Here is a 25,210-nt window from a genome sequence, read left to right as displayed (position 1 = left end):
AGAATTCCAATCCATATAAAATGTACTTGGTTGTACAGATACTTTTAAAAGGTTCATCTTTGCTCTTCTAAACAGTGGTAGAGCACTTGCCTAGCATGTGTGAGGCACTGGGTTCAATCCTCAGCACCACACAAAAATAAATAAAATAAAGGTACTGTGCCCATAAAAATAATTTTAAAGAAAGACAATCTATACTCTAGATTCTAATTTATGCATTTTCTTTCTTGTTAGTAGTAATAAAAGAGCCTCTTAGGAGGCTGGCGTTATGGCTCAGTGATGGAGCGCTTGCCTGACTTGCATGAGGCACTGGGTTCCACTCTCTACACTGCATATAAATAAATCAACAACTAAAAAAATTTTTTACAAAGAGCCTCTTTTGTAAAACCCATAACTTCTCCCCAAAACTGAAGTGAACTTCTAAGTAGAGAAGTCATTATTGTCCTTATAGCCACAATTCAGCCAGTCAGTGTTAGAGTGTTCACTAGAAGACAAATGTGTTTTATGAGGTTAGGTAACTTGATTAATGACTCTGCCTCTCCTAGTGTTTTGCTACTGTTGGCCACATACATAAAAATAAAATGATTGCACATTACATGCATGTATCTGGGGGTGTCCTTGCTTTTAAGTCTGAGAGACTCAGTTCTGTACTATCTGGATGGGGATGGTAAATGTGCAGGGGCGAGGATGAAGGAATCCACAACTGATAAGGGAGAATAACTGCGAGGAAAGTCCAGATAATTTTCTGTTGCAGCTAGAGTCTTCATTCTAAATTTTACTATAATTTAATTGATCTTAAGAGTTTATTTATTTATTTATTTATTTTTGTAGTTGTAGACAGACAGAATGCCTTTATTTTATTTGTTTATTTTTAATGTGGTGCTAAGGATTGACCCCAGTGCCTCACACATGCTAGGCAAGCGTTCTGTGGCTGAGCTACAGCCCCAGTCCCAAGAGTTTAATTTCTTTTTTTAAATATTTTGTTTTTAGTTGTAAATAGACACAATATCTTTTTTATGTATTTATTTTTATGTGGTGCTGAGGATCAAACCAAGTGCCTCACAAGTGCAAGGCAAGTGCTCTACCACTGAGCCCCAGCCCAAGAGTTTAGTTTTTGATATAAAACTTATAATCTATTTGAATACTCCTTTCAATTTTAAGTTGTTTCATAATATCGTATCCCATTTTTTCTTATAGCTCATATTTACTTATGAAAATCGTTTACATATCACATCTTCCCATATCTAGATTTTTCTAAATTCTCCCCAAAACTGAAGTGAACTTCTAAGTAGAGAAGTCATTATTGTCCTTATTCAGCCAGTGTTAGAGTGTTCACTAGAAGACAAATGTGTTTTATGAAGTTAGGTAACTTGATTAATGACGCTGCCTTTCCTAGTGTTGTGACCTCAAAAAAATCCCTTCATCTTTCTGAAACTCACTTCTTACCTGCAAACTGGTTCTGCCCCACAGGTTATATGATTAAATGCATTAATGTATATAAATATTTGAAATATCTAGCACAATATATTTTGACTCTCTTTTCTTCTCATTCTCCCTCTTATTTTATACCTGAGTGCTTTCCATTTTAAATTATTAATGATCATCATCATAGCAACTACACATATGAAAGGAAACTTCTATACTATAACATTCTATGTCTTTTTTAAAATGTAGCAAGAACATGTAACATGAGATCTTCTTGAAAAATTTTAAAAGTGTTTCCTACATTGTTGACTTTAGGGTACAATCTTGTATGGCAGATCTCTAGAGCTTATTCATTTTGCTTGACTGAAATTTTATGCCTGATTAATAACTCCCCATGCCTTCAAACACTGGCAACCAGCATTCCACAAATTTATGATCTTAGATATCTTTTATAAATGGAATCATACAGTATCCGTTTTTCTGTGATTGGCTTATTCACATAAGGTTCATCCATGTTGTAGCATATTACATAATTTCTGGTAATTTTGTAAAGGCTAAATAGTGTTCTATGTTATACTTTATATATGTACTACATTTTAAAATTCATTCATTTTTCCATGGATATAGTGCTGCAATGAGCATAGGTGTGCTAATATCTCTTGGAGATCCTGATTTTTACTCTTTTGAATATTCAGGGGCACTTGACCACTAAGCCACATCCCCAGTCCTATTTTATATTTTTATTTAGAGACAGGGTCTCACTGAGTTACTTAGTACCTCATTTTTGCTGAGGTTGGCTTTGAACTTGAGATCCTCCTGCCTCATCCTCCTGAGCTGCTGGGATTACAGGTGACCGCCACTGCGTCCAGCGCTTACTGTTTTCTGTTTTGTTTTTGTATTTTTTTGTTGTTGTTGTAAATGGACACAATTCCTTTATTTATTTTTATGTGATGCTGAGGATCGAACCCAGTGTTTCACATATTTTAGGCAAGCGCTCTACCACTGAGCTACAGCCCCAGCCCCACTTATTGGGTTTTGATTTGTATTTTACTGATGATTAGTTACATTGAATATTTTTTTCATATACCTTCTGGCCATTTTTATATCTCTTTTGGAGATATTCAAGTCCATAACCCATTTTAAAATTAGGTTATTAGTTGTTGCTGAAGAGTTGTAAAAGTCCCTATGTATTTTGGAGATTAACCTCTGTCAGATAGTTTGCAAATATTTTCTTTCATTCTATAGACTTAACTCCATTGTTTCCTTTGCTATGCAGAAACTCTTTAGTTTGATGTAGTCCCATTTATTTATTTTTGTTTTTGTTACTTGTGGGCTTTTAGTGTCATAACCATGAAATCAATGCCAATATGAACGCCATGAAACTTACCCCAATGATTTCTTCTAGAAGTTTTATAATTTCAAGTCTTTATAACATCAATCCATTTTGAATTGATATTTGAGTGTGATGTAAGATATAAGAATTCACTTTCATTTCTTTTGCACATGGATATCCAGTTTTCCCAGTGCCACTTGTTGAAGAGACTCTCCTTTCCCCATTGTGTATTCTTGGCACAATCAATTGACTGTATATGCGTGAATTTTTTTCTTGGCTCTCTTTTATTCCAATGCTCTGTATGTTTGTCTTAGGCCAGTTTCATACCATTTTGATTATGACAACTTTGTAATATATTTTGAGATCAGGAAATGTGATGCCTCTAGCTTTGTTATTATTTCTCTAGTTGATTTGACTATTGGTGATCTTTTGTCAGTTCAAATGAATTTAGAATTTTTTTCTATTTCTGTAAAAAATGTCATTGAGATTTTCGATAGGCATTGCATGGAATCTGTAGGCTACTTTTGCTCATATGAATATTGTAACAATATTAAGTCTTCTAGTTCATGAACATAGGAAGTCTTTTCATTGTGTCTTTTTTATCATTATTTTGTAGTTTTCAGAATACAAGTTTTTCACCTTTCTAACTATGTTGATTCTGGGTTATTTTATTATTGATGCTCTCTATTGTAAATGGAATAGTTTTACTAATTTCTTTTTCACATTCTTTGATATTACTGTATCTCTATAACTTTAAAGGTTGTTTTAGGTAATTGGGCATCATATTAGATTATGAAGAGATTAATAAGGTTTGTCTTGAGAAAATTAAGTGACTGTAATTTTAAAAAGTTATAAACTTTAAGACACATTACTATCATTATTTTGTCAAAGTTCATTGGGAGAAGTGAAAAATTAATTTAGCTAATTGTCCCTGAATTAGGAAGAAATTTGAAATCTACTCAGATGAAAGAAACTAGATTATTTTTAGCACAGGCTTAATTTGGGGTATGAGCTAGTACTGAATTCTGTAGTTACTTTGGCATCTTCCATGAAATACTGAAAATACTTAAAACACTGGAATTCTTACCCTGGACCTCATCCTGCCCTTCACAGCCAGTCGCCGGGAAAGATAAATAGAGGAAGAAGTCTTCCTATTTCACAAGTTTCAGGCTGTGAGAAATTCACATTGCCAACACAGTACCACTCATGTATGTACCATCAGATAAGTCCCCTTCTAAATGATTTTGCACAGTTCATGTTCAATGGACATGATACAACAAGATCACCAGAACTGCATGCCTTTTTAGCCCTGCTCCTCTTTAGCTCAATCTTCTTGTTCTAGAGCAACAAAACTCCTAGGATACAATATCCATAACATCCTAATAAGAGTTTGCCTTTCCCTTTCTCTGGGCCTAAGCCCTTTGCAGTTTCCTCATCCCCTGCTATAGTCAGCTGTGGAACAAGAACATTAGCATTCAAATTCTATCATGGAAGGAAGGAATAGGTTCATTGCAATGTTTTGGACTATAGAACTTGTGAGAAGTCAATTCTGGGATGCTCTCAAATATGATAAAGACAACAACTGTTATGCAGTACAATTAGTTACATTTAGTTGCACTAGTTAAGCAAGGTAGGTTAGTGTGTCTATTTTTTTTATTTGTATTTTTTTCCTTCAGTACTGGGGATTGAACCCAGGGGAGATTTAACACTGAGCTACATTCCCAGACCTTTATTTTGAGACTGGGTCTTTTTTTTTTTTTAATATCTTTATTTTATTTATTTATTTTTATGTGGCACTGAGGATCCAATGCCTCATACATGCTAGGCAAGTGCCACAACCACAGCCCCAAGAGACTGGGTCTTGTTAAGTTGATTGACCAGGCTGGCCTTGAACTTGGAATCCTCCTGCCTCATAAACCTCTGGAGTCACTGGGATTACAGGCATGTGTCACAGTGCCCAGTGAGGTTGCTGTGTTTTGTAACACACAACGTTAGGTATATTATAATCCAAATATTTAGGTTTTGAGGTGTGTGCATAAGAAGAGAGATAGGCTACAGAGTACAGGCCAGATGCAGTTGTGATACATTTTTCTTCCCTGATGAAAAACATTTTGTGATGCATTTTTATTTTCTATCTTGATGTCTGTGCTGTTGCTAAATAAATATATTAGTGAGTTAGGTTTCACAATTTGCATGGCTGATTGTTGTATTACCATTTACATAACTGATATGGTATACTTTTTGGTTCTCTTCATTTTTTTAAGATGGAGTCTCACTATGTTGTCTGGCCTCAAAATTGCAATCCTCCTGCCTCAGTCTCCTGACTAGCTGGGATTACAGAAATGCACCACCACACCGAGTTTTGTGCACTTTTAAAACCCGTTTTTATTATAATTAGTGCATATTAATTGCAAAAGGGGTTACATTTTCATATATGTATATAATGTATACTGATTCTATCCACCCTTCCTGTTATCCTCTCTTGCATCCCCTGCCCTCTCTCCCCTGTCATCTTCTTCCCCTTCTACTTTCATGTTGTCTCCTCACCGCCCCCAGAGATGACACAGGAGAGAAAACATTCAATACTTGTCTTTCTGAGTTCAACTTATTTTGCTTAACATGATGATCTCCAATTTCATTCATTTTCCTGTGAATAACATGAATTTGTTCTTCTTTACGCCTGAGTAATACGCCGTTGTGTATGTATACTACATTTTCTTTATCCATTCATCTTTCGATGGGCATCTGGGCTGATTTCATAACTTAGCTATTGTGAAAGCTGCCTTGATAAACATGGGTTTGCAGGTATTTCTACTTTATGCTGCCTTTAATTTTTTCAGGTATGTACTCAGGAGTGATATTGCTGGATCACAGTTCTTTTTTAGTTTTTTGAGGCACCTCCTTACTGATTCCCATAGTGGCTGTACTAATTCACATTCCCACCAATAGTATAGAGAGTTGCTTTTCTTCCTGAATTCTTACCAGCATTTGTTATTTTTTTTTTCTTGATAATGGCCATTCTGACCGGGATGAAACAGAATTTCAATGTAGTTTTGATTTGTATTTCCCTGATGGCTAAAGATGTTGAGCATTTTTTCATATGATTATCGACCATTTGTATCAGATACTTTTGCTGGAATAAAATCACACATTTTGCCCACTCTTGTGTCCTTACCCAATACAAACCAACCACAGGTTTTGTTCATACTAGCTACCATTTTCATAATAAATAAAATGTCCAAGCAATTGCATTTATCTTCATTCACAACTAAGTAAATGAGTAACAAAATAAAAAACCTTAAATCTAAACAAACCCCCTTATTTCTTGACAGTTTTTTGCTTGTTAGACTATTCATGTGCTTGAAGTGGTAAGTGAATGAGTAGCTACTGAGGAACAGTGTGCTTACTTATATAAGAGTTGCTTTCACCCTCATTTTTACTGCTCCTTTTCTTATTGATTTTTCTGGCTTCTTTGGATGCTTTCCAATTTACTAGGAATTGTCTTTCCATATTTTTTATTTCTTTTCCATCAAGAAATTCTGGAAAAAAATACATATGATAAAAGTACAACATATACATATGAATGTATAAATAAAAATTAACTTCACATGAACTCAAGTTACACCATATGACTTACCTCATTTGTGTGACTTACATTTTGTTGAGTTTTTATTTTTATTTTTTTCTAATCTCAAAAAGAATATGTGCTTTTATAAACAACTGAAATGTGATTGTAAAAAACATGAAAAGACTCTGTAATTATCCATATTCCTCTCTCTCATCACTACCAAAGATAATCACTGTAAACAATTTTGACATATGGTCCCCCCTTCTAGGGTCTTGTGTAGACTATGTTTTTTAAAACAAAAATGCTGTTACACTCAATGATAATTAAATAGTATATTCTCTTGACTTAAATAATGACTATTATTCTTAGGAAAAGCATTTTTGTTAAAATGGGTAACAGGTTTTAAATCTGTAACATGGTATTTTTAAAGTACATACAACATTAATACTGTTTATTATATTCTAGGACAGAGGATGTAATATGAACAACCTACAAAGCTGATCTCTTGGTTCTGAGATGAGATTTAAGCTATCTTTATATTTTGTTCCTCTAAAAAAGTTTTTTAAATTGAGCTTCTTGAAAAAGTAGGTCCAAATCTTCATCATGTCAACTTAGGACCAGACTTCCTTAACAGAACTTCCAAAGCACAAGAAATAAAAGCAGGAATCAATAATTGGGATAGATTCAAACTAAAAAGCTTTTTCTTAGCAAAGGTAACTATCATCAATGTGAAGAGAGAGCCTACATAGTGGGAGAAAATCTTTGGCATACATACTTCAGATAGAGCACTAATCTCCAGAATCTATAAAGAACTCAAAAAACTTTACACCAAGAATACAAAAAACCCAATCAACAAATGGTACAAGGAAATGAGCAGACACTTCACAGAGAAGTAATAAGAGAAATGCAAATCAAAACTACACTAAGATTCCATCTCACCCCAATTAGAATGGCAATTATCAAGAATACAAGCAACAACAGGTGTTGGCGAGGATGTAGGGGAAAAGATACACTCATACATTGCTGGTGGGGTTGCAAATTAGTGCAGTCACTCTGGAAAGCAATGTAGAGATTCCTTAGAAAACTTGGAATGGAACTACCATTTGACCCCAGCTATCCCACTCCTTGGCCTATACTCAAAGAACTTAAAATCAGCATAATACAGTGATGCAGCCACATCAATGTTCATAGTTGCTCAATTCACAATAGCCAGATTGTGGAAGCAACCTAGATGCCCTTCAACTGATGAATGGATAAAGAAACTGTGGTATATATACACAATGGAATATTACTCAGCCATAAAGAAGAATAAAATTATGGCATTTGCAGGCAAATGGATGAAGCTGGAGAATATCATGCTAATTGAGATAAGCCAATCCCAAAAAACCAAAAGCCGAATGAGCTCTTTGATAAGTGGATGATGATACATAATGGGGGGTGGGAAGGAGGCAAGAATGGAGGAATGATGGATTGTAAAGAGGAATGAGGGGTGGGAGGGTTGGGGAGAAGGGAAAAAATAATAGATTGAGACAAACATCACCTTATGCACATGTATGATTACACAAACGGTATGACTCTACTTCATGTACAACCAGAGAAATAAGTTTATAATGAATCAAAATAAATAAATTTGGGCTGGGGAGATAGCTCAGTCAGTAGAATGCTTGCCTTGCAAGCACAAGGCCCTGGGTTTGAACTCCAGCACCGCAAAAATAAATAAATAAATAAATAAATAAATAAATAAATAAATAAATTTTAAAAATTGAGCTTCTTACAACATAATTTTTGTATGTTGTAAGATATTTGGAACATATAAAATACAAAAAAAAATAAAATTGCTTTAGTCCACAAGAAATAATCACTGAAAATCACTGATAACACTTCAGAATATTTCTTAGCATTTTCTTGTTTGCTATGTATTGGGTGGATGTACGTGTATAGCATACAAAATGAAATTCTTCAGTTTTATAGTTTTTCAAATCGCTTTTGAAATATTGAAAATATTCAATTGTGAGCATTATTATCTTTCTCTAAACAAATTTTAAAGAAATTTTCTTTAAGCACAAATTTTAATGGCTGATAGTACTCTTTTGTATATGAGTATGCTATAAAATGTTGAATAATTCTCTTCTTTCTTTGGGGGGACGGTACTGGGGATTGAACTCAGAGGCACTTGACCACTAAGCTATATCCCCAGCCCAATTTTGTATTTTATTTAGTGAGCTTAGCACCTCACTTTTGCTGAGACTGGCTTTGAACTCGGGATCCTCCTGCCTCAGGCTTCCTAGTCACTGGAATTACAGGCATGTGCCACTGTGCTCAGCCAAATCTCTTTTTACAGGATATCTTATATTGCCTATATTACTTTTTTCAGTACTGGAGATCAAAAGTAGGGGTGCTGTAACACCTCAGCCCTTTTAATTTTTTATTTGAGACATGTGGTCTTGCTAAATTGCCCCAGGATAGACTTGAACTTGCAATCCTCCTGCCTCAGCCTCCTGAGCACCTTGGATTATGGGCGTGTGCCATGGCACCCAGCTCTATTTAGCATTTGTAATCACATAAATAAGATGATTTATGTGGTCTTCACGTAATGAAAAGTCTTATCTTTTCTAAGAACATTCCTGTATAACTTTTAAATTAAATGTTTTCTCTCATCATACATGTAATATCTTCCCCTGAATACCAGAATGTGGTAAGGATGTAGTAAAATAAATTAAATCATACTCTTTCAGGAAAAGTGAGAATTGATAAAATATTAATTGTGCTGCTGAAAGTATTAACACTGCCATTTAAAAATAATCTGTATTGTGCTTTATATCCAAAGCACAATATAAAGTGATGAAACTGGAACACAGTTGTCCCCCATTATCCATGGTGAATATACTTCAAGACCCCCAGGAGGTGCCTGAAACTACTGAATGCCATATATATACTGTGCTTATTCTATACATATATGCCTATGATAAAATTTAATTTATAAGTAGGCATAGTAAGAGATTAACATAACTAATAATAAAATAGAACAATTAAAACAAGATTCTATAATAAAAGTGAGTGTGGTCTTTCAAAATATCTTATTGTGCTATAATGTATTTTCTGATCTTGGAAAGCAAAACCACAGATAAAAGGGGGACTAATATATAAATTAGAATCATGAACCCTAGAAATATAATTGTCTTCATATTTTATTCATGAACTTTTCTTAACTTAATAGCACTTCAAGAAATTGGTTAAATGTTTTATCAACCTACATCTTAGTATTTATAACTTTCCATTAAGGGTCATTCTTTTATATTCAGTTTTCTTAACTACTTAACTTATTCATGTCTTTCCTGGTTAATTTTTATTAATAATTATATAATTTGTTGTATTTTTTGAGGGAATGTGTATAATCAATACATATTTTTAAAAAACATCTATTATAGGACTGGGGCTGTAGCTCAGCAGCAGAGTTTGCCTAGCACATGTGGGGCACTGGGTTTGATCCTTACTACCACATGAAAATGAACAAATAAAATAAAGGCATTCTGTCCATATACAACTATAAAAATTTTTTTAAAACAACATATTATAAAAATAAGGAATGAAAACTCCAAGTCTTTTAACATAATTTTTTTTGTATTAGGGATTGAGGCAGGGACACTTTATCACTGAACTACATCTCCAATCCTTTTTATTTTTTATTTTGAGACAGAATCTTGCTAAGTTGTTGAGGCTGGCATCAAACTTATGATCTTTCTGTCTCAGCCTCCTGAATCTCTGCAATTACAGGTATGCACCACTCTGCATGGCCAATTTCTTCTTTATGTTAATGTCCCAGCCAGAACTAGCAGTGACTGGAGGATTGTGCCTCAGTTAACCTGATTCCATCTCATTTTTAGCAAATGATCTTATTTGAGGTTATTATGTATAGAAGCCAGATAATGGACACAAGATCTTATGAGATTTATTTTATTGAGCTGCTTTCAGGATAAAATTTGCTTCCCTTCATGTCAAGTAAACCAAATATATGACTTGTTCCATATGGTGAAGAATGGTTAACTTATAAAACATAAAAATGACTGCCTAGAAGTCCTTCTTACTAGGACTAGGATCAAACCAGATCCTCAATTGATTTTTTTTAACACTTAATAAAAAGAAAGAAATGGGAATAAGAAAAGCTAAAATCAAAAAGAATTTGTTATATGCGTATATGTGCATAGAAAAAAGCCTGGAAGGACATATACTAAAATGTTAACTGCAGGTTTATGATGGATTATGAGTTATATTTATTTTCTTCTTTGTATTTTTACAAGAAAAATATGTATTAGTTTTGTAATCATAAACATGTCATAGAAAAGATTTATTCAAAACAAACTTTGAATAAATCTTCTTTATTTGGTAATCAATATAGCTATCTCTACATCTTTTATAGTCCCCCCAATAGTATTATATAATGAGAAATGTTTCCAGAAGTGGTCTCATGAATGTTGGAAGGTTTTTAATCATTAAACATTAATTGTATTTACTTTACTCTGCAAGCCAATAAAGGTGGACTCATACAGTGTTGTGTGTTGTGAGCAGAGATGGGAGGGGAGGGGAGGATGGGTGACAGACTCCAAGCAGAATCATTTGTAGAGTTTTTAAAAACTCTATATGACTAAGGCTGTAGGATTGCAAGTTTGAGGTCATTCTGGGAAACTTAGTGAGACCCTGTCCCCAAAAAAGGGGTGGGGCAGGGCTAAAGAGGTAGTTCAGAAGTAGAGTACTCCTGGGTTCACTCTCCAGTACCACACACACAAACAAAAACAAAAATAAACAAATCCCCTCCAAAAACTCAAAACAACTATATGACTGTTGTCCCTAGGTGTTCTCTGTTCCCTAGTCTTATATTTTTCTGATATGCCTTTCATCCTCCTTCCAGAGAATCACAGCATTAGTATTATAATTAATCAGTTTACTAACATTATGATTAATCAAAGTTTACTACAGCTATGAGCTTCAAAGTGGTTTTATCATACAGCTAATTTTTAAACTCAAGCACATCATGTCACCGAGGTACTGTTATAGGAAACCCTCTCATGAGGCTCCTTAGTGAGATAGCACTGCTTGTCTGATACTATGTAACTTGGCCACTATTGATCAAGTACTTTAGTCCATTTCCTCCATTATAGTGCATATTCAGGAATGCTATTATTTTTAAGGATTTTATAAAGGAATTCATCATTCTATTCCCCTTTCAAATGAAAGGCACTTCTATATGTTTAGGGTACATTTGGCAAATGTCACACAGTGAAAACTTGATCAATTTTATCTACAGAACCAAGAGCTAAGGAGTCTCTTGGGATCATCAGAGGATTTGTGCCAATGAAAGTTTCGCAAAAGGTCAGCAAGTTTACACATTTATAACTAACCACTTTTGTTGGTATCATCTACATTTTATCCTTAAAGAGTCTGGTGCTTTATTTCTAACAGCAGATATTTTTGTATTTTATTTAGCAATTTTAACTTTTGCTTTTATTCAAAATACTGAATTTTAAGCTGACCATTTCATAGGTTAAGATGTCATATTTATATTTCTGAAAGCTTGCAGATAAATTAACTGTAAAGTTGAACAGATATCTTTCTCTGTGAAAATTATATTAATGTGGGGCTGGGGTTGTGGCTCAGTGGTAGAATACTTGCCTAGTATGTGTGAGGCTCTGGGTTCAATCCTCAGCACCACATATGGATAAATAAAAATAAATGTCCAGCGACAACTAAAAAAAATTTTTTTAAAGTTATATTAACATAAAACACATACCCAATGATTTGGACACCAATATTAATCTGTCCCTGTATTTTGGTTTGAGACAAACAGGATTTCCATTTAGATCTATTTTCCACAGCTTCATCAGCTTGTTCAGTAAAAACTCCAAATCCTAAAATTAGAGAAGAAAAAGCAAGCCATAAATATTTCATAATTTTCAATACTTCTAGAATGTCCATTACTGTTTTTTTAAATTACTGTTTTTCACAGAGTTCTAGTTCAGTGTCAGGTACTCAGATGATGCATAATAACTAGTTTTTAAATAAAATGACATACTGGTAGTAGAAGGGACTAAAGAAGAGGCAAAAAAGTGACATCCTAACTTGGGTCACAGAACTGTTCTTGGTCATACCTCCCTTAAGTGGCCCCAAACTGCAGCTCAGATAACATTTGTGCTGTAGAAGAGGCCCTATTCTTAGTGAAATTTATAGAAGTTTACAGATGAAGGCAATTGGAGAATACTGAGTAAATAGTTCATTGGCATTGCAAGAAATATACTTTGATGCCTTTTATAAAGAATTTATCAAAGGGAAAAGTGGAAAGAAAAAGATCACTTTTTATCACTCAAAGATCACTTTTATATCTTCATAATCTTTTTTGAGTATAGGTACTTCTTTTTAAATTCGCATCAATACTCTGGGTGTAATTTTTTACATTCTACCATAAATACTTGCATGCTTTTAATTGCTTACAAGAAAAGAATAATTAAGTTATTTCATGTTCTACAACTCAACTGAATGTGAGGAAAAACAGATTAATGGCACATAAGAACCAACTCTGCCAGTTTGCCTTCTTTAATGCCTCTTTCTCTCTAATTGGATTTCTTTTCCTATCCACTGTCACTTCCTTTTCCCACAGTTTTTGTCATTTGTTTTGCCTTCTTCCCTTCCTCTTTTTTTAAGAAAAAATTTTTTTAGAATTCAACTTTTTTTGTTTGTTTGTTTTAACTTTATTTTATTTAGTTTTGTAAGTGGTGCTGAGGATGGAATCCAGTGCCGCCTGCATACTAGGCAAGCGCTCCACCACTGAGCCACAATCTCAGCTCCCCACTTTTTATTTTGGGTACTGGGGATTGAACTCAGGGGCACTTGACCACTGAGCCACATACCCAGCCCTATTTTGTGTTTTTATTTAGAGGCAGGGTCTCACTGAGTTGCTTAGTACCTCGCCATTGCTGAGGCTAGCTTTGAACTCCCAATCCTCCTGTCTCAGATCTCCCGAGGTGTTGGGATTACAGGCATGCAGCTCCAGGCTCAACCCTTTTTTAAACAAATTTTTTGTCTTAACTGCTATTTAACAGAAATGAAATATAGGGCTAGGGTTGTGGCTCAGTGGTAGAGCGCTCACCTAGCACGTGTGAGGCCCTGGGTTTGAACCTCAGTACCACATAAAAATAAAATAAAGATATTGTGTCACCTACACCTAAAACAAAATACTAAAAAATAGAAATGGAATATGCTTTGAGTAGTTCTTATATATGCCAAAAAGTTCTGGTTTTTATTTTAAAAATTAGATGTTTAATCTATCATGAATTATACCAAAAAGATAATGTACTTCGGTTGTTTCCCTATCTTGGTTATTGCAAACAATGTTGCAATGAACATAGTGTAAATATGATTTCATATTCTTTGGATATATACCCAGAATTTAAGTCTGTGCTTGACCCTGAGGGATCCCAATAAATAATCTATGTGAAAATATAGGACTTATTTTTTAAAAGGCAATCCTAAATTCCCAGGCATTGTTGCTTACTGTGAGAACTTAGGCAAGTTTATGTCTTCCTCTATAAAGTGAGGATAATTGCAATAATTGTCATGGCATATACAGTGCTGGAAACAAAGCGGTAAATAAGAAATATGTTCATTCTCTCTTTGCCTACCCTGTTACTCCTCAATGAATTCTCTTTCTCTTAAATTTGGCCAACACAGAAAAAGTTGTAAGTAAGGAAGAAGAAACTTCTGACCCACTCACAAACAAGTAATTGACTTCTTATAAGAAAGCTTTCTTCACAAACTATAACTTCAGCCCTCAGCCTTGGGCCCTAGACAATGCCCTCTGCATAGCATTTATTCAACAGTATTTAACAGAGAGTTACACTGTATTACTCTTACTTTAAGAACCTCTAAGGAAGGGATTGCATTTTTTTCTACAGTGCTGAATACAATGCCCACCATCCAAAAAGTTAAGTAATTACAGTATGAGAACTTTAAATTGTTATAGATAAAAAGAGTGCTCCAAGTTTTGCTAATTATTCCTCACTTGATAAATGACCCTCAACGTACTCCCTGCAGTGTATGTTTATTTAAGACTAAACTAATCCTGTGCTGAAATACGATTACCCTTTGGATACGCTCTGGTTGTTCATTGCCTTCCTGTCTTTAATAAAATGCTTTCACTTTCCTGCCCTTCAATAAGTTACTAAAGGAAGCAGACACTTTTCTGGACAGTCTCTGTTTGATAAATGATCATGTCATACTATCACTTAGAGGAGTGCTGCAAAATACTGAGGAGCCAATTCTGGTTCCTCTGCGGGACTGGTGCTTAGGTTCCTGTATGGGTGTCTGCTGCATGGCAATGCTCTCTCACCATTAATGATGACCGCTGATGAACCTGTATTTGACCAGCATGCTTCAATCTTTATTGGAAACGTCTGGCCCAACTGTCCTTACTAAATCTAAAGACAGCCATTTGTCATCCCCCTGACTGCCTGTCATCATCTGCCTGGGAAAATCTATAATTTTGGGCTTGTTCCTGACTAAACTGTAGAATGAATAAATTTATCTTTGGGCCACTCTGCTGTCAGGATCAATAATGAGCAGAGGTTGTATAAATTAGAAACTAAGAAAACATGACAGGCCATAGAAGTTGGTTCATTTGTGTCCTATAAATCAAATATTTACTTTATATAAAAGGCAAGCATGTCAAGGTTTTTATTTCCCCCATTCATTCTGAAGATTCTATACCTCATGATAAATGGTCATCAAAAAACCAATTAAATAAATCACTAATGAATCTGTGAGATGAATTTTTCAGATCATTTATTGATTTAGCAAACTTTTTAGACATAAAAACTATAGGTAAAGATTATTTTTTCAAGTGCTTATACATTTTTGCAAACTGAGATTTGGCTGATTTATTTAATGTTGGCCCTAATGAAGTTCAAAACTCAACTTATACTCATCAACTACTTGCAGAAATGCAAAAGTCTTACTATAAATCACCATTATTAATATTTCTATACATTGATGCATACCTGTTTAAAGAAGTTACAGGTAAAAAAAAAATGCAAAGGAATGTTAACCAAAAATACATTTAAGCTAGAACTCTAAGAGCTAAAGAAAGGAGGTTTCTAAACTGTATATTATTTAGCTTAAAACTTTTCTCTTTCCTCTTTAGTGGTTCACCTTGCCATCAATTTTATTGGGTAGAAATAGGTTATCTGTCCATAAAGTTTTCTCAGTTATTGGCCTAGTCTCTCATACTTCCTCTTCTACCCCCTTTTCCCATTTTTCTTAACAAAGAAAGAATATTGCTTTCTTCCCCCATTTTAGTCAGTTTTCTTGATCCTCACCTCTTTCTCTTGTGATCTTTTTTCTTTTTGATTTTCCATTTCTAATCTTCCTTCTCTGACTGTTATCCAAGCTCTTACCACTGCCAAACTTGACCAATACTTCTCAATTGTTCAAGGAATCTTGTTCAAATGCAGGTTCTTATTTTTTAGGTTTGGGACAGAAACTGAGATTCTGCATTGCTGCTGCTGCTGGTCCTAGAACTCCATTTGGAGTTGTAAGAGTCTAGGCCACTGCCTTTACTTTCTCAACCATCACATATTCCCACACACTAGCTCCACTGAAGAGACATTGCTAACTTTATCATTGAGCCAGACTTGACCAATCATGGATTTTCCCTGTCTTAATTCTGTGGAGCATCTTACTCCGTGGACCACTTCCTTCATGGATTTGTGGTTTTACATTTCTTCAGTCTTTATGGATCCTTCATGAATGTCTGATCCATGTGTAATAAGCCTCTGACCACAGACATCCCCAATATGTGAAAAGGTTGTTTTCTAAAAGTTGCTTTTTGAAAACTGAGAGCAGGTCACATAAAAGACAATGCTATACCTGAAAGACTGTTGCCTGGGTCAGGCCATGGAAACAATTGAGAAAAACTATTTAATTGAGAAAAAGATTGAAGAACACCTGTGTCATGACAATGCTATAGAATCTCCCCATAAGACATCGGCATTTTCCAGAGCACCATAGCTCCCATTAAGGAACAGGAGCAGGTATCCCCTGTGACAGACTTTCAGTGACCAATTCACTTGCTTCCTTTTCTATAATCTACATTTATTCCTTTCAAATGTATTGGTTTCCATTCATTGAACCACAGCGGAATGTAAAATCACAGCTAAAAAAAACCAGTTTCTTCACTTACACTTAGATCAACTTCCTCACTTAGACTCTTTACAGAAAAGAGTGCCACATGCATTCTGTAATTCATCCATGATGGCATTTCCATTGATCATTAAACCCATATACTAAAGACTCCCACTTTGATCTATCCTCTGAGCTGTGTTCTCATACGTCCAATTGTCTACTTGATATTTTCTCTGAAATGTTTCAGAAACCTCCTGAACTGTACATGACCAAAACTCATGATTTCATACTACTGTCATGTATAATTAAAAAACAAACAAAAATAACCTCATGATCTTCTCCATGTCTCCCAAACCTGACTGTTAGGTTCTTTATTTCCCATTGTACAAAGCCAAAGCCCAGGAATCATTCTTGACCTCCTTTTGCACATTCCCTATATCCAACTCACAAACAAGTCTTATTCACTTTACTCCTTAAACAGCTCTCCAGTCTCTTTCCACCCCCACCCTATTAAGGTTTCCACCATCTCTAGCTTCATCTGTTCTTTACATTGTAACTATAAAGATCTTTTCAAAATGCTAATTTCTAATTACTTTACCCATGGGCTTAAAACACTTGAAGTGACTTCCCTGTTCTTAGGATAAAAACCTATGCAACCTTCTACCCATCAGTCTTTGTACGCAGTGCCATCTTCACTCTCAACTTCCCATTCCTCATATTTACCATGCTTCCACCTTCTTCAGAGTCTCTGCACATGCTATTTCTTTTGCCTGTAAGTCCTCTCCTCATAGAGCCAGTTCAGGTATCCCTTCTCAGGGAAGCCTTCAGTGACTTCCATAACTAGAGGGTATATTACCCATTATAGGCTTTCAGAGCCACCTACTTCTCTTTATGATACTCAAGCAATTTTACTTTGTTTTTCAGGATTACATGTTAATGTTTTTCTTCTTCATGCTGAGAGTTCCTCAGGGCCAGGGATTATATCAGTTTTCTGCTCATTATTATTTCCCCCATTGTCTAGCAAGTGCTGCCAGGAAGCAGTTATTTTCAATGAATGGATAAGAAGAGACTAATGGATAGAAGAGCAGAGAGTCTGATGTTAGAATCAGAACAGGAGTTATAAGGCAGAAATAAGATGATACTGTTTTTGAAAAACTGTTAATTAGAAGGGCTGCAGACATGAAAAAAGGAGGAAACACAGAATTGATCTTTTCTTCTATTTCCTTCTCTACATACTCGCTCCCTTTCTAAATACTTCTAGAAGTCCCTGTTCTGGAGCAGTTTTAGACTAGCATCAGCTTTGCAGAGATGAGTGTAGGGTTAGATCATAGAGTAAGGTGTCCCTGACAACCGAAGGTCTAGAGAATGAGAAGAGGGAAGGAAATGATATTCCTATAAGAAGGGACAGAAATCACTTGGCCACCTAACTTTTTACAGGTCTATCTTCTGTGCCTGGCTACTAATGCAGGCATTTCCCTGTGGTTCTTGGACACTAAATTAGCTAGGGTATGGTCTTTATTGGAGGCTGCCTATTTCCTAGTGACACAATTCACTCTTCTTTTTCTTTTATTTCTATGGGGCTCAATGATTTCAGTTGTCTGATATAGTACTTTTTCCTTGCTATATATGTTCCTTTAAAATTTATGGAAATATCTTTTCTTTTTCACTGCTTAAGCCAGAATCTGACTGGAAGATTCAGTTATATAATCATTCTAAGAGACCATTATTTTAAATTTTTTTCTTATAGCCAACACTTAAAAATGAGTTTTTCATGACAAAAACTTTGTAAATACAAATCACTTAACATTTTAGTTTATAAGACTTCACAAAAATTCATGTATAAAATTGACTAATAGGACTTTTCTTATTACTGGGAAATCTATTATAACATTTAATAAACATGCACACATGACCAAACTAAACCAAATAAAAAAGAACATCTCAAAAAAAATTTAATAAAATGAGAATGAATGACTAAAGTAGCTTTTTATTGTATATTTGAATAATGACTTTAAATTTTGAAGTTTTATTTTTGGAGATGATAGTGAAGTATCTGCAAAAGCAATGATTTTAATGTTATACTTTGCTATGTAAGAATGACAGTTATATATATATATTTGTGTGTGTGTGTGTGTGTGTGTGTGTGTGTGTGGTGTTGGGGATAAAATGCAGGACTTTTTGCATGCTAGGCAAGCACTCTACCGCTACACCACTACACCCCCAGTCTTATTTCATATATTTTCTATAGGTGTATTTGAGGAACCTACTGATGTTCATGTAAAAGCAGCTGCTCTAAGTGCTAAAACCCTTAGGTAATTATAGTGGTTTTGTTAGGATTCTCTAATGATGTCCAGTCTTTTTCCCTGTGGCACAAAGCTGTCTATTGCTGACGTCTTTTAAGATGGATGTCAGTGACCTTATGTATGGCATGAGAATTTCTCCCTCATGGTATAGGGTTTGATGCCAAGTGGGTTTGGGTCAACTTAAATGAACCAAAAAAAAAAAAAAAAAAAAAAAAAAAAAAAAAAAAAGGAAGAAAGAAAGAAAAAAGAAAAGAAAAGGAAAATTTAAAGTCCTCAAATAGAGATATTGACCTTAGAATACATACAAAGAAATAAGTTACTATTTTGATGCTGGATTTCAACAATTTGTCCTTTGATTAAGCCTTCAGAGGATGACTTAAAATGAATCACAAAAGCACTTTCTGATGTGTTCTGGGCAGTGTCTATATTCAGATTCCTAATAAGTAATGCCTAGGCATTTTTAATTGTTTGTGTTTTCACACTGGAAGTAAAAGGGTTTGGAATTTTTATACTCAATCCCTGGATATCTTCTACAGGAGGAAAAAGCAACTCTTGGCATATTCCAACCACTTGAACTTACAGAATGGTTTATATTTTTTCCCTAGATAGTTGAATATTTTTGTTATCTTATTCATTCATTCTATAAACATGTAGTAGATGCCTACTATATTCCAGGCACACTTGTATTAATCCTAAAGTCAATAAATCAAAATTCTTTGTGCTTCCAGTCTGATGGGGGATACAATAATATAAAATATCAGAATCATATTAACGAGGTTTCTTTACCAACTATTCATTCTTTTTTATATTAGGTGTTAAAAAATTATAGTAGTATGGGCTGGAGGTATAGCTTAGTGACAGAGTGCTTAGCATGTTCAAGGTCCTGGATTTGATCCCCAGCACTGCCAAAAATAAAAAGTAAAATAAATAAATAAATAAAAAGTTGCACTCAATGCGTTTTTTAAAAAATGTCAAATAAGTCTGTAATGTTGACAATAAAACCTAAGAGTACCTTATGGCTTATGACAAATCAACTTCCAACTCAGCAGTTTTTACACAAATTTACCTCCTTTTTGCTAAATAACAACAGCTATTTATTGGTTTTAAATCTTACATATTTATCTACCGAATTCCTACTGTGGAAGATGGTGATCTAATAGTCACAAGTACCACCTCCAATTCCTACTACACTTCTTTTGTCTCATTATGTCAAGATAATTATATATCAATAGAAAAGTTTACTAATACTCAGTGACTATACTATAAAACGGTACTAGAAAACTAATATCCACTAACTGTAGTCTAAAGCTCACAACTTTACAGGTAAATATTGTTCACAGCTAAATTACATACTACATCATGATTACTTATTTTTTGTACAGTTAAAAAATGTTTAATTATTCATTCAGTTTTTCTCTGTGCTTGTTACCCGTTCAGCCTGTTAAGGCAGGGGCTGGTTGCCCTATAGTCTAATATACAGCTGCTGTCCTAGGACTTCTCTTTAACTTCCCTCTGGGAATTTCCTTAGACTTTTCTCCTTTTCCTAGATACATGCCTTCCTTTTTCCTAGTTAACTCTCCTCTTTAGGTAGAACACATTTTCCAAGAGCTGCCTGAGAAAGGGCATGTAAGATATAAATTTTTTTGAGAACACACGTGCTTAATACTTAATAGTGTTATACTTAATAGTTGATTGAACATTTAATGAGTATATAAACTTTAGGCTGAGAATATTTTCCCCTCAATTTTTTTTTTTTTTTTTTTTTTTGCGGTGCTGGGGATCAAACCCAGGGCCTTGTGTTTGCGGGGCGAGCACTCTTCCGACTGAGCTATCTCCCCAGCCCCTCCCTCAAATTTTTGAAGGTATTGTTCTACTGTCTTCCATATTGAAAAGTTGGACAACTCTAATCCATTTGATTTTTGATTCTTTATATTATGATCCTCTTTTTCTCTGTAGAAATCTTTAGGATATTCTTCTTCCTTTCTGCTGGTGTCCCCCAAATTTTAAGGATGAACCTTTGTGAGGGTCAGTTTTCATCCAGTATGCTGGGCATTTTCGGAGACAGTTTCATTATGCAAGTTTTTGTTGTTTGGTTCTGATAATTTTTAAATATTATTTTAAAATCAACTACTGAATTATCATTTACATGCAACAAATTCATCCACTTAAATGACCAAACATATACATTCATATGACAATCACTATAATCAAGATACAGAACATTTCAATCATCCCTAAATATTCACTCATGGTCTTTTCCAGTCAAAGTCTTCCCCATTCCCTTGATTAAGCAACCAATGACTTTCTATGTGTTACTGTATACATTTGCTTTTATTTTTCAAGAGTTTAGTGTGAGGGCTGGGGATGTGGCTCAGTGTTAGAGTGTTTGCCTGACATGTATGAGGCCCTGAGTTTGATCTTTAGCAATAAAAAAAGAAAAAAGTTTTTAAAAAATGGTATATAAAATATGTAAGTTTTACATATTACACACAGTATTTAATAAAAGAGTTTAGTATGTACTCTTTCTGTGTCTGGCTTATTTAACTTATGTTTACAGTGACACAGCTACATCAATGTTTATAGCAGCTCAATTCACAATAGCTAGATTATGGAACCAACCTAGATGCCCTTCAATAGATGAATGGATAAAGAAACAGTGGTATATATACACAATGGAATATTATTCAGCCATAAAGAAGAATAAAATTATGGCATGTGCAGATAAATGAATGAGTTGGAGAATATCCTACTAAGTGAAATAAGCCAATCCCCAAAAACCAAAGGTTGAATGATTTCTCTGATAAGTAGATGATAATACAGAAGGCACAGGGAGGCAAGAATGGAGGAAGGATGGATTGTATAGAGGAAAATGAGAAGTGGGGAGGTGGTGGAGGGAAGGAAAGATAATAGAATGAGACAAACATCATTACTCTATGTACATGTATGATTATGCAAATGGTGCAACTCTACTTCGTATACAACCAGAGAAAGTTGTACCCCATTTGCGTATAATGAATTTTAAAAAATTGTCTTTTTTAAAAAAATTCATTGTGTGCATCACTAGTTTGTTCCTTTCTATTGCAGAGTACTATTCCATTGTATGGAATACGGTTAATCTATTCCCCATTTGAAGGAAATTTGATTGTTTCCAATAATGAAAATACAATTACTATACCGGTTTGCTACAGGTATGTGTATGGATGCAGGTTTGGATTCCACTGGAGTGTTTAAATGCCTAAGAGTGGGATTGGTGGGTCAAATGGTTAGTCCATGTTTACCTTTCTAAGAAACTATCAAACTGTTTTCCAGTGATGTTGTTGTACCATTTTACATATTCCTCAGCAGGTGAGAGTTTCATTTGCTCCACCTCCTCATTCACAATTGATATTGTCAGCCTCTTTGATGCTAGTCATTTTACTGGATGTGCAGTGGTACCACATTTTGATTTTAGTGTACATTTTACCGAAGAATAATTATACTGAGCATCTTTTCTTGTGTTATTGATCGCTGATATATGTCCTTTTATAAAGTTACTGTTGAAAATTTTGGTCCATTTTAAATATATTAGCTGTATTCTTGCTAAAGAATTCTAAGAGTTCTTTATGTACACTAGAAACAAATTTTTAGATATATTTATTGCTAATACTTTCTCTCAGTCTGTGGTTTACCACTTCATTCATGATGTCTTCCAAAGAGAAAAACTTTTCAAAGAAAAATTTTCATGAAGCCCAGTTTATCAGTTATTATGGATCATGCTTTTTTAATACCTAAACTCTTTCTCTAATCCATTTTTTCTAGAAGTTTATATTTTAGCAGTTAAATTTAGATATGATCCATTTTGAGTAAATTTTTGTGTATGATGTAAAGGCTGAGGTTTTATTTTTTATTTCTTTTTTAAAGTGAACAAGCCTTTTTTAAATTAATTTTTGGATGAATTGATAGAGTAAAACATACTCTACCTGACTATAACTGTGTCCCTTTATAATATGACTCAAATAAATATCACTTAAATTTTTATCTGGGCAATACAGTGAGGGGTTCTTAGAAATAATAAACAAAGTAAGACTCACTAATGTAACAAAATTACATACAGTTGTATCAAGAGAAAAAAAATCAGTGCTTTGTAACTAAGTCTGAGGTTAGAATATTTCACCTGCTTCAAATAACATTTTGATCATAACAGATTAAGCTTTGTTCAGGAGAAAAGAACCTCAAGAAGGAAGCATTACAAAAGGTATAATAATCATTACTTTGAATCAAATTTAAGAATCAACTTCTTTCTCCAAATAAATAAGAGTCCATGTCTCCAAATGAACCCAGGCTTCTAATTCTGGAAAGATAGCTGTAAAAACTTTATAAAAACCTCTTCTCAGTGCTAGCTACATACTGTATTTGGATAAGAATTTTTTACTGCCAAAATTTCTTGCCATGTTATTTTAATGTCAACAAAGCTCAGTTGCCAGACTTGTCATTGTAACTGTGACAGTTAGATCTTATTATAATCAATACATCTAATAGTTATTTGCTAAGAGTAATAGAATGATACATACAGACAGACACACAGACACAGACACACACACACACACACACACATATAAGCCCTTAATTAACTAAAATAGTACTTCTGCAAATTTTTCTTCATAAGAGTTCTATTAATACTGAGAATAAACTCAAGGGGTTTGGGAAATAAACCCCTCTTTCATTTCTAATCTATTTAAGGCTAATAACCAAATTTATAAGTTCTGCCACAGTTTGAACTTCATAGTATTTCTCAATTTTCTTCTTGAACTCTGCACTGCCCCGAAAACTTATCCACTATTGGGTCCAGTAAGCATAAACAATGGAATCATATGTTACCTATATTTAATACAAATAAAGTACAATATATAGTCAACATTGTATCACTAAAATTGTCAAGTTCTACATGAAAGGCTTAAAAAAACCCTGATACTATTTTATTTAACAGGTAATACATAGTTGCCATAAAGCAAAGTTTATATATTTAGTTTTCTCATACCCTAATGTACTTCCACAACCTTTTAAGTTTACAATTTTACAGATATTCTTTCATTAATAAGGTCAGATATATATACTTTTGTTTTATAGGTAACTAAAGATTTTAAGAGGACTTAGACTATAAATCTGTAATTTGATCTTGAAAAGATTTTTATTTGTGAAATATGTATATATAGAACTAATCAGATTTTTTATCTCTTCCTGAGGTAGTTTTGGCAATTTGCTTGCGTCTTTCAAGAAATTTATTTTATCTGAGTTGTCAACCTTATTGGCATAGAGTTCTTCACAACATGCCCTTATTATCCTTTTAAGTATAGAGATATCTTTTTCATTCTTAATATTGTTAATTTGTGGCTTCTTTTGTTTTCTTAATCAGCCTAGCTAGTTTATTGATTTTATTTACATTTTCAAAGAACCAGCTTTTAATTTTTCTCTAATGGTTATCTATTTCATTAATTTTTGCTGTATTAATATTTGTAAGTAAATTCAAAATTTACTTACTTTGAATTTAGTTTGCATTTATCTTTCTTGCTCCTTCCCCCTGTCCCCCCCCACCCCCCCCGCCAGTACTGGGTATTGAACCCAGCGGTGCTTTACCACTAACCTACATACATTTCCAATCCTTTTTAACTTTGAGACAGCGTCTTGCCTTGTTGCCCAGGCTGCCCCTCAACTTGCATTCCTCCTCTCAGTGCCCTGAGTTGCTGAGATTTCAGGTGTGTGTCACTACAGTTAGCTTTTTGCTTCTTGAGATGGATGCTTACATCGAGGTTGTTTTTTTTTTTTTTTTTTTTTTTTTTATCTACTGTAAACATTCTAAGCTATAAATTTCATTCTACTTTACCACATTCCACAAATTTTTAAATGTTTTCTTTTCATTTACATTTAGTTCACATATTATCTAGTTTCCCTTGTGATTCCTTCTTTGACCCAGAGGTTATTTAAAATTGTATTTTAAAATTTCCAAATATGTGACAAATGTTGTTTTAGTATTCTAAGTCTCTTGCTTATAAATTTTAGAATCAACTGGAGATTTTAAAGATAGCCTTTTGAGATTTTACAGATAACCTTTTTTGCTGGGCACTGTGGCACACACCTATAATCCTAGCAACTCAGAAGGCTGAGGCAGGAGGATTTTAAGTTCAAAAGTCAACCTCAGCAATTTAGTGAAACCCTAAGCAATTTAGTGAGACACTGTTTTAAAACAAAATACAAAGAAAAGGGCTAGAGATGTGGCTTAGTTGTTAAGTGCCCCTGGATTAAAAAAAAAAAAAAGATAACCTTTTTTATTTTTTATTCCTAATTTCATTCCATTGTGGTCAAACAACATACTCTGTATAATTTCAGTTCTTTAAAGTTATTGTGATTTGCTCTGTAGTTCAGAATATGGGCTATTTCGGT

At 34.1% G+C, this 25,210-nt stretch overlaps 1 protein-coding gene across 5 annotated transcripts in view; it reads right to left on the bottom strand.

Moving 5' to 3' along the window:
* Positions 1 to 25,210, bottom strand: part of Ppp1r42 (protein phosphatase 1 regulatory subunit 42) — a 53,405-nt gene that overhangs the window by 7,381 nt on the left and 20,814 nt on the right. For 4 of the 5 annotated variants that reach the window (XR_007110358.1, XM_047565601.1, XM_047565605.1 and 1 more), the window contains exons 6-7: positions 12,109 to 12,226; positions 6,163 to 6,294 (exon numbers count right to left, since the gene is read on the bottom strand). Coding sequence is in view for 3 of the 5 variants with exons in the window: in XM_047565601.1 (XP_047421557.1) it covers positions 6,163 to 6,294; positions 12,109 to 12,226 (250 nt within the window). In the remaining 2 variants the exon portion in view is untranslated. The remainder of the gene's footprint in view (positions 1 to 6,162; positions 6,295 to 12,108; positions 12,227 to 25,210) is intronic. The other variant, XR_007110364.1, reaches the window with a different exon arrangement.

This window comes from Sciurus carolinensis, chromosome 1, assembly GCF_902686445.1.
Source record: "Sciurus carolinensis chromosome 1, mSciCar1.2, whole genome shotgun sequence".
Classification (NCBI taxonomy): Eukaryota; Metazoa; Chordata; class Mammalia; order Rodentia; family Sciuridae; genus Sciurus; species Sciurus carolinensis.
This window is presented reverse-complemented; position numbering and strand designations above follow the sequence as displayed.